Here is a 13,287-nt window from a genome sequence, read left to right as displayed (position 1 = left end):
AAAGGTATAGTAAAAGTGTTTCGGTGGAAAATGGCTTAGTTGACATGTTCAAGTGGAATTTGTATGATAGTTAAAGTATCTGTCTATGTATTCTGCCTTTTAAAAATAATAAATAAAGAATCATGTAATTTCATACGTTAGATTACTTTAACTTTAGCAGAATAAGAATTCCCTTCTTTCAATATACAGTAATCTATAAGCCGGTGAAGTGGGATTAAATAAAAATTCCATTTCTTTGACGGTACATGCAAAACTCAGCGTAAAGCTATAAAGGTGTACATAGTGCAGATATGGATCAGACTAGTGTTCAAAGAGCTGAGAATGAACTCGCAATGCCACCAAGATTTCAGTATATCCTACTTTCAAAGTGGATTTCAATGTCTGTCCAAAATAGGTTACGCTTGCCACGACTTCTCTTTTGCGGACTCCTACAGAGGGAAGCTCCATAAAATTAGTGGCCTAAAACCAATTTTAATAAGAGGTCTTATACTTTTTTTATTAGTACGTATATACACATATATGCAAAAAATTAATCTTGCCATTTTTTTGGTACTTGTTGTTTATAGTATATATTCTTAAATGACATAAAGTCTTCAACTTCGTATAGTAATATTATTATTTATATTAGAAAGATAATTTAAATAAATGAGATGTTAGACATGTATTTGCAATATGTTACCTTTGATATTGTTGTAAAATATGAAGATTTAAGTAGTTTAATTCAAAGTTTTAAAAATATTTTTACTGTTAAAGAGTAGACACCTTTCTTTCTTTTTTACAAATTTTTTTGTACTTTTTTATTTACTGCAAATATTAATATTGTCTAATTTGAAATAAAATTATAAAATCCATTATTAAAAATTTTGGGAGACCTAAATCAGGGCTTTACTAGTCTCCTACTAGAGCTACTTGTCCACCCATAACATTCTCAATCAAATTTATAGAGTTCCACTTAAGATAAGGCAACAATAACAACAACATTAATGGCAGTGGGTGTGTCATTCAGTTACCAAATGTGAATGAAGCTGGTTGAACAATACGTTCATGGTGGGGCAGTAGTCTGTAAATAATTGTTGATCGCCAATGAGGGGCGGCCCAACAGAACTGGTGGCCTAAAACCAAAATATATTAAAAAGACCCTGAAACTTCTTTTATAAAATCCATATAATATTGAGACACAAAAAAACCTCCATGACTTTGATCTAGTGGTGCGAGCGCAACTCATGATGTATGAGTTAAGCGCGCATCATATGGTATTCATTCTTCCCTTAAGTGAAAATGGTAAAGGGTGAGCCCATTATCCATCGTGTTTTGAACCTTGCAACATTTGTCTCGAGGATTTCTTAGTTAAAAAATATGAGACACAAAAGAACTTGCTTTCTGGTGTGTGGATCAATCAAATGGACAAAAAGGAATGGTTAATTTAGAGAATTTAGTTGAAATTAGAAAGTAAAATCATGAGAAACATGAAAAAAGACTATACATAAAGGAAGAAAAATAAAGTTGATGAGAAGGTAAATACATTATTTAATTTAATGAGAAAAATTTAACCCAATTAACTCATTCTATCTTACGTCTACCAAATGTTAAAAATTATTAAAATTTGAAATCTTTTATTAATAATTATATAAATATAAATCATGGACTATATATTATATAACAATATAGTAGTCTTCTTATTTTTGGGGCCTTAAATATTTGGGGGACTAAGGCAAGGGCTTCACGTGCCTTACCCTAGAGCCGCCCTTGAAGTCTCCTACTAAAGGCTACATACAGATATGCACAGCTACCAGCCTACCAGTATATAGGAATTGTGTCCAAGATCACATCCTTAATGTGCAAATTTAGACTGTCAGATCCTTCCACTTCGAGTGACAGTACCAAAAAGAAAAGACATAAAAGCTAACTTCTATCATGCTCAAGTATATTAGCAAAATGGTATGAGTGGTCAATACTGAACTGAAAGACGAAGGCCTACCATTGAGAATAGACACTTCATCTTTTAGTGAAGTGGGGATCCCGTTGGAGTTGACAGTTCCATGTCAATGCACATTTCCTCAGCTCGCAGTGTTTCACTTGCATCCTTACTTTCGTAGCCAAGCACCTCTTGTCTATTGCTCAAGCCATATTCCTGCTCAGGAATGCCAAAAGGTTGATTCTGATTATAATCAGCACCAATAGATATCTCAGGGATATCATCCAGCAAGCTATTGATGTCACCACAGCTGGTCACAATGTCAGAAAAGTCACCATAGCAATCATGCGTTTCTTGCATCAGGTAATTTGTGATTCCTGTGTTTACTTTGTTTTCTTCTTCTTCCCACTTTTGGCTATCTTTCCTGATATGCCCGTGCTCAACAGCTATTGCTTTGTGCTTAGCAGTCCAATCTGGGCGACTCCACAGATACAATGGAGGGGAGTTGATGTTCCATTGCTCCATCTGCTGGTTATGCACATTAATTGATCCTGGCAGGTAAAAGGACTGGCATAACAAAAAAAACTAGTATCACACTCGCATTCGTAAGAGAAATGAGCGATAAAAATCTTAGGATTTCAATTGTTTGCACCTTGCCAGCCAAGATAATGTCATCTTCCCAAATTATATCATATGGATTCTTTCTTCTTTCATCAAGTCTGGAACAGCAGATAATTGATATATCAGGTGGTAAGCAGATAATCACTGAACTTGCAGTTTTCATAATTTAAATCTTCACCTTTTTGTTTCTTTCGGAACAGTAATAATAAGAAGCTTTGGTCTGAATGTAAGAGCCTTGCTTACAAATTCATTTGCCGAGGCAAAAGGAGGATTCAGCCCCATGATCTATTCAAGATGCAAGGTAAGATTGGTAAAGCTTCAAAACAATGTTTAAGTCACACCAAGTTATGCAAAGCCGATGGTTTCCAACATACCAAATTGGATCCTTCTGGCAAGTCTCTTAAACCAACAGTCATCCAATCCCTCTTCTCAAAGTTGAAATTATTCTGGAGAGTTAAGAAATCCCAAGAAGCCGTTCATTAACTTACAAAGCATAATTAGAGAAGGCACTAAGTTAATGAAATACAAAGCAAATGATCTAACAAGGGCAATGTGGACTTGAAGAAATTCTAGCAAAAGTTGGATGAAGGTTTCATATTTGTAGGTTGTTTAGGAAGTACAAAGGAGGAGACTAACATAGATTACAAATGCGTTAACTTTTATCCTTTCCCTTTCCACTATCGTTCAATCTATCATACAATATCCAAGTCGATCGACCTGCTGTTTTGTAACTTATAGGATGATGTTCTTAATATAATATTAGTTCAATCAACGGTTGCAAAATTAGCATAAATAAAATAAACGAAAAATAAAGAGTCCATATCTGTATCAATCTCCGGAAACCAATCAGATGCGTGCTATTGTGAAGCATCAAAACACACAGATTTAGTTAAACAACAGTTTAAAAGACATAAACTTAAGACTGGATTATGTATTACTCAGTGAGTTGAGATAAATTTAAGATCTAACGACTTTAAAATCAAAAGATCATAGTGATTCCATGAAAGGAAGATGTGCTGTCATACTCTCATACCTATATGAAACTACAAACTCACCGACATCTGAAATGTCGTGAATCGCTCATACTAAATAACGTTGTAGTGATGTGCTTTTGAGTAGGCTCGACAAACTAAATACTGCCTATAGCTCAGTGACTCGATTGAGCTTTGATCACGACTAATTATAGTCCTTTTCACGAGTCACAAACTATTTAACCAAGTCGAGTTGACTAGGTTGGACTTGGTAACTTAATGGAGCATCTTAGTGAGCATTGTAAGTGGCTACAAACTTAATTGACAAGGATGGCCTTTGTCCAATAGTAGAAACAACTTACTACATTGGTGATATCTCTTGTCTACGAGCCATTTTCCAAGTGACATTGGAGGATCGGTCTCTTCAACCTATCCCGTGCCTGATAACATGGACTGAAGCTAAATAATATTTTCGCACTTAGAAACTTCACCATGCCCTTAAAGAAAAACTCATCCCTCAACTACACATGATTAAAAAAAAACATAATGCATATTTACATTCCTTTTCATATTTCTTCTAATTACAAGCCATCACAGTGGGTTTTATTTGCGCAATAACACACATGCTGGTTATCGAGTTTTATATTGTAAGCATTTGATTGACGAACAAATCACAAGTATTGTTTGACTGGAGTAAAAAAGACTAGCTAGTTGTAACAGGAAGGGCCTAGTCAAGAAGAGTTGCTGCAAGAGGAAAATTAGAAAGAACTCAACAATTTTACTACCCCTTTTACCAAAAAATAGAATTCCCAGAGGTAATCTGGTTCACCTGTTCAGATTTAACAATCACAACTCATGAAGGAAGCTAATATGATGATTATAAAATAATTTACCTTTGGTTGTATGAGATCAAAATTTCTGAATTGGCATTTTTTCCCCATTCTGTCTAGTTCTTCTTTCATCAAGCAGCTTAAGTCATTGGAGCCACAGCAGAAGTCCACTATCTGAACAAGAAAGCCTCAGTATTCAAAGAAATATGTAAAGCTGCATTCCTTCGAACAAGATTAAGAGAAGGAAGAACTTAAAATAAAAAAAATCAAAGCAAAAGGTGTTTGGGAAGAGATGTTTATATGAGGTTTGCTGAATGGTAAAGGCACCCGCCGGTAAAACCAAAGGTTCTGAAACAAATTTCATTCCCCACTGCTGGCCCTAAGAATTATTTTAATGATGAAAAAATTGAAGGAGTAAAAGAATCTGTTAAGAGTTTGTAATCTGTCTTAGCAGGACAACAATATACGACGAAGCCGACTAGATCAAATGACACAAAGAAGTTGAATCAAATGTTGCTCTAAATGGAGACAAAACGTGATAACCCGAATAAGATCAACGCAAGACCCTTTCAAACTCATTATTAAAGTTGTCCAAGGAAGAAAAGCAGTAAAATTCAGAAGAAATTCAAGAAAGCTGATGCATTTGATGAGCAAGCGTGAAGTTCCAACAAAAGGAGAATAATTGAATGACTACGTCTAGTAACCAAAGTGGAGTCCCAACAAGGAGATAAATTAGGAGTACAAGAAGCTGCAGACTAGCATGAAGATTTTAAATTCCCTAGCAAGAGCATTTATGATCTGCAACGGTCAAGAAGTTGGATCTATGGAGAAAAGAGGAGATACTAATACAAGGAGCAAAGAAAATAACTTCACTAAATCTGCAAATACTCAAAAACACTCAGAGATAGACTGAGATTGTACTAGATCTTATTGGCTTATACTTTTATCATTTCAATAACAAAGCTTAGAAGAACATATTGAATTTCACAAGAATTAGGCGACTGGAAACTGTTTTGGAAGTTCAAAATTATCTGCAAGTCAAAAAAAAAAAATAATAATACAGTTTACTCCCCCCCACCTGTACTTTCACCCAATTCCTTAAGCCAAGCAATCCCTCCCCCCACCCCCACCCACCAAAAACAAATAGCAAGAAAGAAAAGATAGGCAGGTTATGATGCTAATACAAGATGAGAGACAACTATAAGGAAATAAAGAAGATCATATGGACTTTTTACCGTGTCACCATCTTGCACATACCATCTTAGTCTATTAACCACCTGCATATGGAAAGTCATGCTATAATTCAGCCTCTAATTTGCATAAAACACATAATTAAGCCTGATGCCATTAATCAGTACAAGCAACAAAGAGTAGTGGGACAGAATATAATTTTTTGTCCAGCAAGTGCAAGAGACATAATCATGAATAATATTCTATTACAACATTCCAAAAGATTATCTTGACTCTTTTAGCCAAACAAGAGAGAGCATTTGAAATCTCTTATTTTTTTGGGTGACGGTAGTGTTCGGGCCAGCTTGCGCACCTCTAATATTCGGCCAGGTGCCCGCTACCTTCCAACATCACAGGTACCTAGTAACTCTCCCCACCAAGGCTTGGGCACATGCGAAGAATCACCTAGTCTTTTTATTAGTGTCGAAAATGTTTACTATTGTAACTTTTACATCGTATGCCAAAATTATACTGCTCTAATTATTTTCAAGAAGCACTCCTGGTGAACCTTGTTAGAGAACTGAAAACATGCATACGAAATTCCAGGGTATTCATCTGTTCCGTAATGTAGAATGTTTCTGGAGTAAGATTTAACGTCACATTGATTAGAAAAGCTGTGAAGATGGAAGACAGGGTTTACTAGTACACTGGCTTTATCGAGTAAGTTTTAAAGTTGCATCGATTAGAAAAATTATGAAGATGGAAGACAGAGTTTAGTTACTAGTACAATGCAGCTTTATTATCACTTCCATTGAGATACAAGATCCGATAAAAAATGTAAAAGAAGTGCATACCTCCTTCAGTTTGTCCACCTTCGTGAAGTGGCGACCGAAAGATGTATAGCGCATGCCATTAAGAAAAGGGGCAAGATAAGATCCTAGCTTCTTCTGTAACATCCAAGACAGAAAATGAAATATTTGCAAATCATTCATCAAATCGTCCATAAAAAACAACCACGAAATGCCCCATCAACCATATCTCACTGTAAGAATAGGTTATTGACACTAAGATTTACATCTTCCTTTAATAATTTTCAAGATCATTATTTCTCCTTATACACGAGATATTGAGAACATCAAGGTGAACCAAATAAGCATTTTCCCCCCAAAAAAAAAATTACATTTCCACTCTAACACAAAAGCAATAGTGCCAATTCTCCAAATGCTGACATACAATAAGAATCTATCTTTTCACACTAATAAGAATGTGGAACTCGTAAAAAGTTAACAATATTCATGGAAATAAAAACTTTAATTGCCGTGATGCATAACTTATTGTGATGCAACGCGTGGAAGTTCAGGGACTACCTTTAGGTACAGAATATTTGTCTAGTCTTAAGCAAGAAACGATCCAGAGAAACCTAAAAAGTGCATAAGAAAGAATAGCTAGGGATTCTTTTCCACGAGCTAATAGAGGATATAGTTTTCAAGCACGCATCAATGCAGCAACTTCCAGCAGCTGAGGCAGATTTTGGTTTGATCTTTAGACTAGGTATCAGCTAGACCATCAAAGGGAGTTATATTCTCTGCACAAGATAATTCATGTTCCTATGGAGTCAGTTAACCAGTAGCTATGACAAGCATCTTGTTTAATCACATGTGGGAACTTGTCAAAGTGCATCAGAATTCTATTGGTGCAACTACTAGAATCAATATTCTAATATACTCCTACAACTAGATCACCACCATCCAGTCCAAGCAATTCGAGAGAGAACTAGGGGTTGTTACACTTTTTGTCGGGCTTGATTTAAAACCTAGAAGCTCTTTCCCTATCCTTTCTTTCGGTTACAAGTATCTCTGATATGCCATATCAACACTCCTCTTTCTTTCAGATTTGTTGTACATGACATGCACTTCCTATGTATGACCCACCAAGGGGAACATACTTCACCACACAGCATAAAACATTCGAGCAAGAAACTTGTCAACAAATTAAATCAGAAAATAATACATCAAGTCAGGAGCAAGAATATAGAAAGCCTGTGTTCATGTGTAAGAACATTTTTAGGTCCTATGGAGCAACCTTCCATCTGAAAATCTGAGTGAGAATTTCTGGTTCACAGACAGCTTTCGCATCTTCAATGCTGTGTCCTTCTTCTAGTTTCTTCAACGCTATTCCAATAGCCTGGTCCAGAACATAAAGAGGACAGATTTTCTATAAGAGGAGACTGCAGAAGAAATTAGAAGAAAAATTCAAAATTCATGAGTACATCTCTTCAATGCTGAACTAGTAGATATACCTTCACGGAACACTGAACTTTTCCCAAGGTAATGGCCTTGTCTGTGAAAACTTTTCGAGAGTTACTATCGATACATTTCCGGTTCTGCTCATTTATAAATTCCTCCACATTAAACGAAGAGGTAGAGTTTTTTATCAAAGTCATCATTCTGTATAAAATGCAAAGTAAATAGGTTTAACAAAATGCATTTAACATCCATTTAAAGTTCTAACATGGATGGAATATATCATTTGAAACAAAGGGAAAGAGGATTCAAGTTTAAGAACATGATGAAGTCCATTTAAGCACCTCTTTTTCATTTCATTATCTTCCAATTCCCGTGAACTGCTGGCCTTCTTCATCACTGGCATAGCTGGTCGGACATTCATTGTCTTGCCACTATAAGTACTTTGTGGGGCAAAGACCAACTTTGTACCCAGTGGCGCCTTCAATTTGCCTCTTTCTTGTGTTGGAGGCTTACATGGTTTTCCTGACAAAGATGTAATATTTAATAGACTTAATAGTTTGACCAATTATAGAACAAGAGCTTGTATAAGCCATTTTAGCACCTTTTCCATAAGAATCACCAACTTTAATAGCATTGTGCCTCGCTTCAAAAGGCTTTTTCATGTTCACGACACTTGTTTCAGTGAGAGCACCAAGAACCTTACTCTTTCGTGAGAGAATCCTCAAAGGTCCTGAAGATGGTGAGTTTGCTTTCCCAACAACATGTGGGAATAGGATATGGTCTCTTTTTGGAGTCCCAATTATAGGAATAATCTTGTGGTCCCTGGGCAGAGGTAGGCTTGGTAAATTTTTTTAACAGAAATTCTCATGAATATTCATGATTCCTGAAGTTCCAGATGATACTTACATACAGTATATCAAGATACGACTGGGCAAAAGATCATTCCAAGCCCTTCTCTGGATGTTCTTGTCATAATCGGAGGGCTCAAAAGCAATACATCTTAGAAGAGCCAACAAGAGAACACAGAACATGAGATGCCAATACCTCTTTCGCCATTAGTATATTTGATCAAAGCATTCAAAATCAAGACAGTAGGATTAAGGAAAACCTTGGTAAGCATCTGCGATGATATGCCCTTGGACAGCGTCTACAAATTGCAAATTGCATCTCAATTGTCTTTTTATCCTCTCCTTTCTTGCAGACAAAACATTTATGAGCAGGGCAAGTAAATGATTCTCCAGCTACAATTTGCTTCTGCAGCTCTAAGGCTCGACATTCATCACCAGGGAAAAGTAACACTGAGACGCATTTAGGATGAAAGAAGTGTCCACAAGTTGCAGAAACGCAAGGGAAGACCTTCGGGACATTGTGCAAATAAAATATAGGTGAGAAAATTGTATATTAAAATAGTATAAACAGTGATATGAAGAGATAGCAGATACGTAGAAGAAATATTTATCAGTATCTCCAGTATTATGCAATTTCCAGTTCGTCCATATTCTGGGAATCAGAAATGCCTCTGGTTAACATTGCAGAAACTCCAGCCCCTTTCTGAGGCTCTTCATTTGAGCAAAATGCAAAACAGACGGAACGGACGGGTAAAAGATTATGTTCTTGTTTCCTTGAGTATGTTCCGTGACAGGAAGCTGACAAATGGAATATAAACTTATGCAAGTTATTAGCTATGTTGGTAAGGAAATCTTCCTAGTTGCAGGAAATTGGAGCTCAGCCACAAATTCAAGGACCAAGAGGATTAAACATTTCCTATTTTATGATAAAAATTACATGCAATTTTTCAGAAGGTAGTAAGTAGAAGACGAACGTATATTTGAGAATCTGATATGTCAACGGTCAACTCGCTTTAATCCTAGCAACACACACCCCTCCCCCCCAAAAAAAAAAAGTTCTCTCTTGGTTTTCTGCGTTTTTTTGTAAAATAGCGGTTTCCTGCATTTCTTTTACTGCAGTCAGATCTGGTTCTATATCCTCATAACAGAAGCAATTTTACCTTAAACCTGATCAATTCATTCCTTCAATCATCCCTCAAACCTATTTAGCATACGCTCCTCCTTGCTTAATAAGCTTCCCACAGACCCCATGTCAGTGCTGCAACACCCCTCCACCTTACCCAATAGTCCAATATCAGCCTCTTGACGGAATTGAAGAATGGTAACACATAAAAAATTGATAATCACTGTTTTAGCTAAGAAAATGCCCTGTGAAACCATTGTAATTTAGATACAGAGTCAGCTCAATTTCAACAAGCTTTAAGTCATGTATAGATTGAGAAAACAGTTGCTCCACAGATGCTGTAAGAGAAGATTCGTGTCTTTCTTTTTTTCTTTTTTCTCTTAAACTAAAGGCACTGGGAAAGGACACATATTTGAAACATCAAGTTTGAATATTTTTTCTATTATTGTTTCCATTAGGCCTTATTAATGTACTTCTAACCTGTTACTAAGTATCACGCTGTTCCGTTGGGAACGTAGCCACTTCACACATCTCAACTATTATTTGAGACACATTTTAACCAAACACCAGCATAGTCTAGACGACTAAGACATTTCTTACTGTAGCCAAATCAGTTCATCTACTTTCAAGCATAGGGAGTAACGTCTTAATAATCAAAAAGGGGCTAATGATGGTAAATTTCATCTTGAATCTATATTCCGCAGCCTTTTATACAGACGATGGGTATCAAATGGTATCAACTAAAAAAGAATGTACACGCGGTAGAAAAATTACGTCAATCCATTGAAATATGGTATGCTACAAGTGCCTTATCGTTTTCTCTATTTCAAACAGAAGCTAGACCTAAATAAAATACAGGTCCAAGCTACTTGCCTTTTGTCTAGATCTGGTGTTAGCCTTAATGCTTTAAGATTTTTCAAACTTGTGCACATGTAAAAGCTCCCAAAATGGTTTTGTGAAAGACATGTTTACTATAACTAAATATTCATCTTCTTGCAATCTATGTTGCACGGACTCTCCAAAAAAGGAGGTCAAAAATAACATAATATTTTCGTAATCTTCTCGTAATCTATGCTGCACACTCTCAAAAAAACAATAACATAATATTGTCATAATCACATGGAGGATCCGACACACCCAGCAACATTTTGAGAGAGTCCGAGCAACATAGCTCGTAATTGGTCGGGGATAGATGTTGAGAGATATAAAACAAGATTGAGTGATGATATAAGGCTTCCATACCACAAAAGATTAACCAAATGAAATAAATAAATTAAAAAAAAGGAGTTAACTCCAATAAATAATCATTAGTGGAATCTGCTAATCTGTTAGAATCAGCTATCTCAACAATAAGTACAGATATTACAACATAGAAATAGGTGAAATATTATCTTCAAGTCAAAGAAGAAAATTAGAACTTTTGGCATTTTATAGATTCTACCCTTAAGATTTTCCTATTTGTATATAATGGACAAGAAATTCAAACCTCTGCACCAGATGATTTGTCAGATGACCCCAACAAGCCACAAGCAAAACATTGATGTTGTTGATATTGGCAATTTTTGCACAAGAAGGTCTGGATTGCCTGTGAAACAGCCACATGCTAAAACTTCTTTTGATTGTTAAAAGAAGGCAACATGCTAAAACTTTACAAACAACCATATGCTGAAAACTTTAAGCACTTCCTAGAAAAGTTTGATAAGCCCTTACATGATGCCAAATATAGAGAGAAGTAAAAATTTGAGAAACCAGGACAAGGATCAAAAGTTTCAGACTCCTACTTGTAGATTTCTGTAACCAAGAGATTCACAAGAAGATTCAACTCCAGATTCTATGGACGGATGGAAAGATCGTATGCAGCGGCCTTCACAACTGACAGACATGCAGACAGACAAGATTAAAGCTTTACTATACTCTGCAAAATGTTGAAGGACAAAAACAATAATTTTTCACGAACAATCTTAGGATTAAAATCACACAAGTGAATGAAAGTAAATCCACGTCAAAACACTATATAGAAACGATTTAGCCAATCAAAAGGCAGCGACAAAATAGATGCAATCACATGCCTTCTAAAAGAGTTGACTGCTATCTCTTTTATTAGCCTCTTTTTCTCTTGTATCTTTAAGATATAGAGAGGAGCCAGATAACTTGGTCCAATAAAAAATCTAGTTACTTTTGTTATGATACTCAGTTCTTTAGATCAGACCAGCTAAATTCTAAAAGAACGGATTGACGGGACCAATATCAAGCTCTACTTATATTTCTTGGACGGAAGGAGAAGGGTAAGATTGTGGAGGCTAGGGATAAAAGACTTGAAGTTTTGTGATTTGGAGTTATGCTCCGTGGTATTTAAATGCGACAAAAATTATTTTCTTAAAATCTTTTGAAGGAGGGTGGACGGTGGACCTGTGAATATTGGAGAAAGGGAAGACTTCTAGAGGGACGAACCCTGCCCCTAAGTGGTGCAGAATGAAACTGTAATCACTAGTGTACAATTTCAAACCCTCACTTGAATAAGCATCACTTTTCGGAGAAGCCAAGTAGTGATGCTAGCCAGTGTACTCGATCTCCATACTCTGCTAGATGCTCTTAAGATTGATCAAAGGACTAATTTCATTAAATTGGATGTAGCATCCTCAAGCATTGGAAGTGCTCTTTGGGACAATTTTCCACGGCACTATGATACCTTGTTTTGACTTAACATTCAGCCTGTAATACAATTTACAGAAAAGATGATTACATGATAGCTCTGTTTCCCATTTGCCAAACATATTGGAGAAACTGCAGAGGAATTTCCAGTCAGATACAAATGAAGAGATCAAGAAGTACCCACTTGATCATTTAAAAGATGGTTATGACTCCTACCAAGATTCTGTATGAGCGAGGGATTTGAGGGTTTTAAAGAGGCCCTACTATTTGATTTAAAGGTTCACTATAGACAAACAAATAATAGAGAAAAGGGTCACAGCGGCAAAGAACATTGCATAGACAAGTCGGATTGGAGGACTAATCAGATCATTGCACAATATCTAGTCCTATCTCCCTGTATAATGAAGAGAGATGGAAGGAAGCCTATCAGATTCAAAGTGTGGAACGGAGCCAAAGTCACTTTTTGGAAATAGAGATGGTGTGTAGATCATTCCTATAAAATGTCTTCCCCCACAATTTCCAACATATTGTACCAACAATTTACAAACATTTTTCAGATAAACTAGTATCAAGGAGGAAGTGGAAATTCTGCGGGACCTAAATTTAGTAGAAATCTGTAAGATTGAAATTTTGTGAGGCTCCAAACTTTGACATTTGTATAAGCAACAAATATCACTAGTCATGATACATGGAATGGGAAGGATAGAGAAATAAGTCATTCACAACCAAATCATTCTACTTTAAGCTGCTAAGGAGGGAAAAAATGGTTTACCGTCACTTCTCGGTCTGGTAAGTACCGCCTTTTTGCATGGTTAGAAACATGAGAAACCATCTTAACAACAGAGAAATTAGACGAAAAGTAAAAAGGAAGAAGGTTGAACGTTAATTGGTAATACACATGCGGGGGGGGG

At 36.1% G+C, this 13,287-nt stretch overlaps 1 protein-coding gene across 1 annotated transcript in view; it reads right to left on the bottom strand.

Moving 5' to 3' along the window:
- Positions 1,658-13,287, bottom strand: part of LOC109233148 (protein ENHANCED DOWNY MILDEW 2-like) — a 14,888-nt gene continuing 3,258 nt past the window's right edge. Inside the window, exons 6-20 of the mRNA XM_019398926.1 lie at positions 11,506-11,596; positions 11,211-11,309; positions 8,862-9,109; positions 8,660-8,752; positions 8,355-8,575; positions 8,095-8,275; positions 7,807-7,954; positions 7,590-7,691; positions 6,362-6,454; positions 5,573-5,614; positions 4,401-4,511; positions 2,911-2,982; positions 2,715-2,821; positions 2,568-2,634; positions 1,658-2,482 (exon numbers count right to left, since the gene is read on the bottom strand). Coding sequence (XP_019254471.1) covers positions 2,003-2,482; positions 2,568-2,634; positions 2,715-2,821; positions 2,911-2,982; positions 4,401-4,511; positions 5,573-5,614; positions 6,362-6,454; positions 7,590-7,691; positions 7,807-7,954; positions 8,095-8,275; positions 8,355-8,575; positions 8,660-8,752; positions 8,862-9,109; positions 11,211-11,309; positions 11,506-11,596 — 2,155 coding nt within the window. The 3' untranslated portion in view covers positions 1,658-2,002. The remainder of the gene's footprint in view (positions 2,483-2,567; positions 2,635-2,714; positions 2,822-2,910; positions 2,983-4,400; positions 4,512-5,572; positions 5,615-6,361; positions 6,455-7,589; positions 7,692-7,806; positions 7,955-8,094; positions 8,276-8,354; positions 8,576-8,659; positions 8,753-8,861; positions 9,110-11,210; positions 11,310-11,505; positions 11,597-13,287) is intronic.

This window comes from Nicotiana attenuata, chromosome 10 (genome assembly GCF_001879085.1).
Source record: "Nicotiana attenuata strain UT chromosome 10, NIATTr2, whole genome shotgun sequence".
NCBI classification, from domain to species: Eukaryota; Viridiplantae; Streptophyta; class Magnoliopsida; order Solanales; family Solanaceae; genus Nicotiana; species Nicotiana attenuata.
Note: the sequence above shows the minus strand (reverse complement) of the source record. Positions and strands in the feature narration are given on the sequence as shown.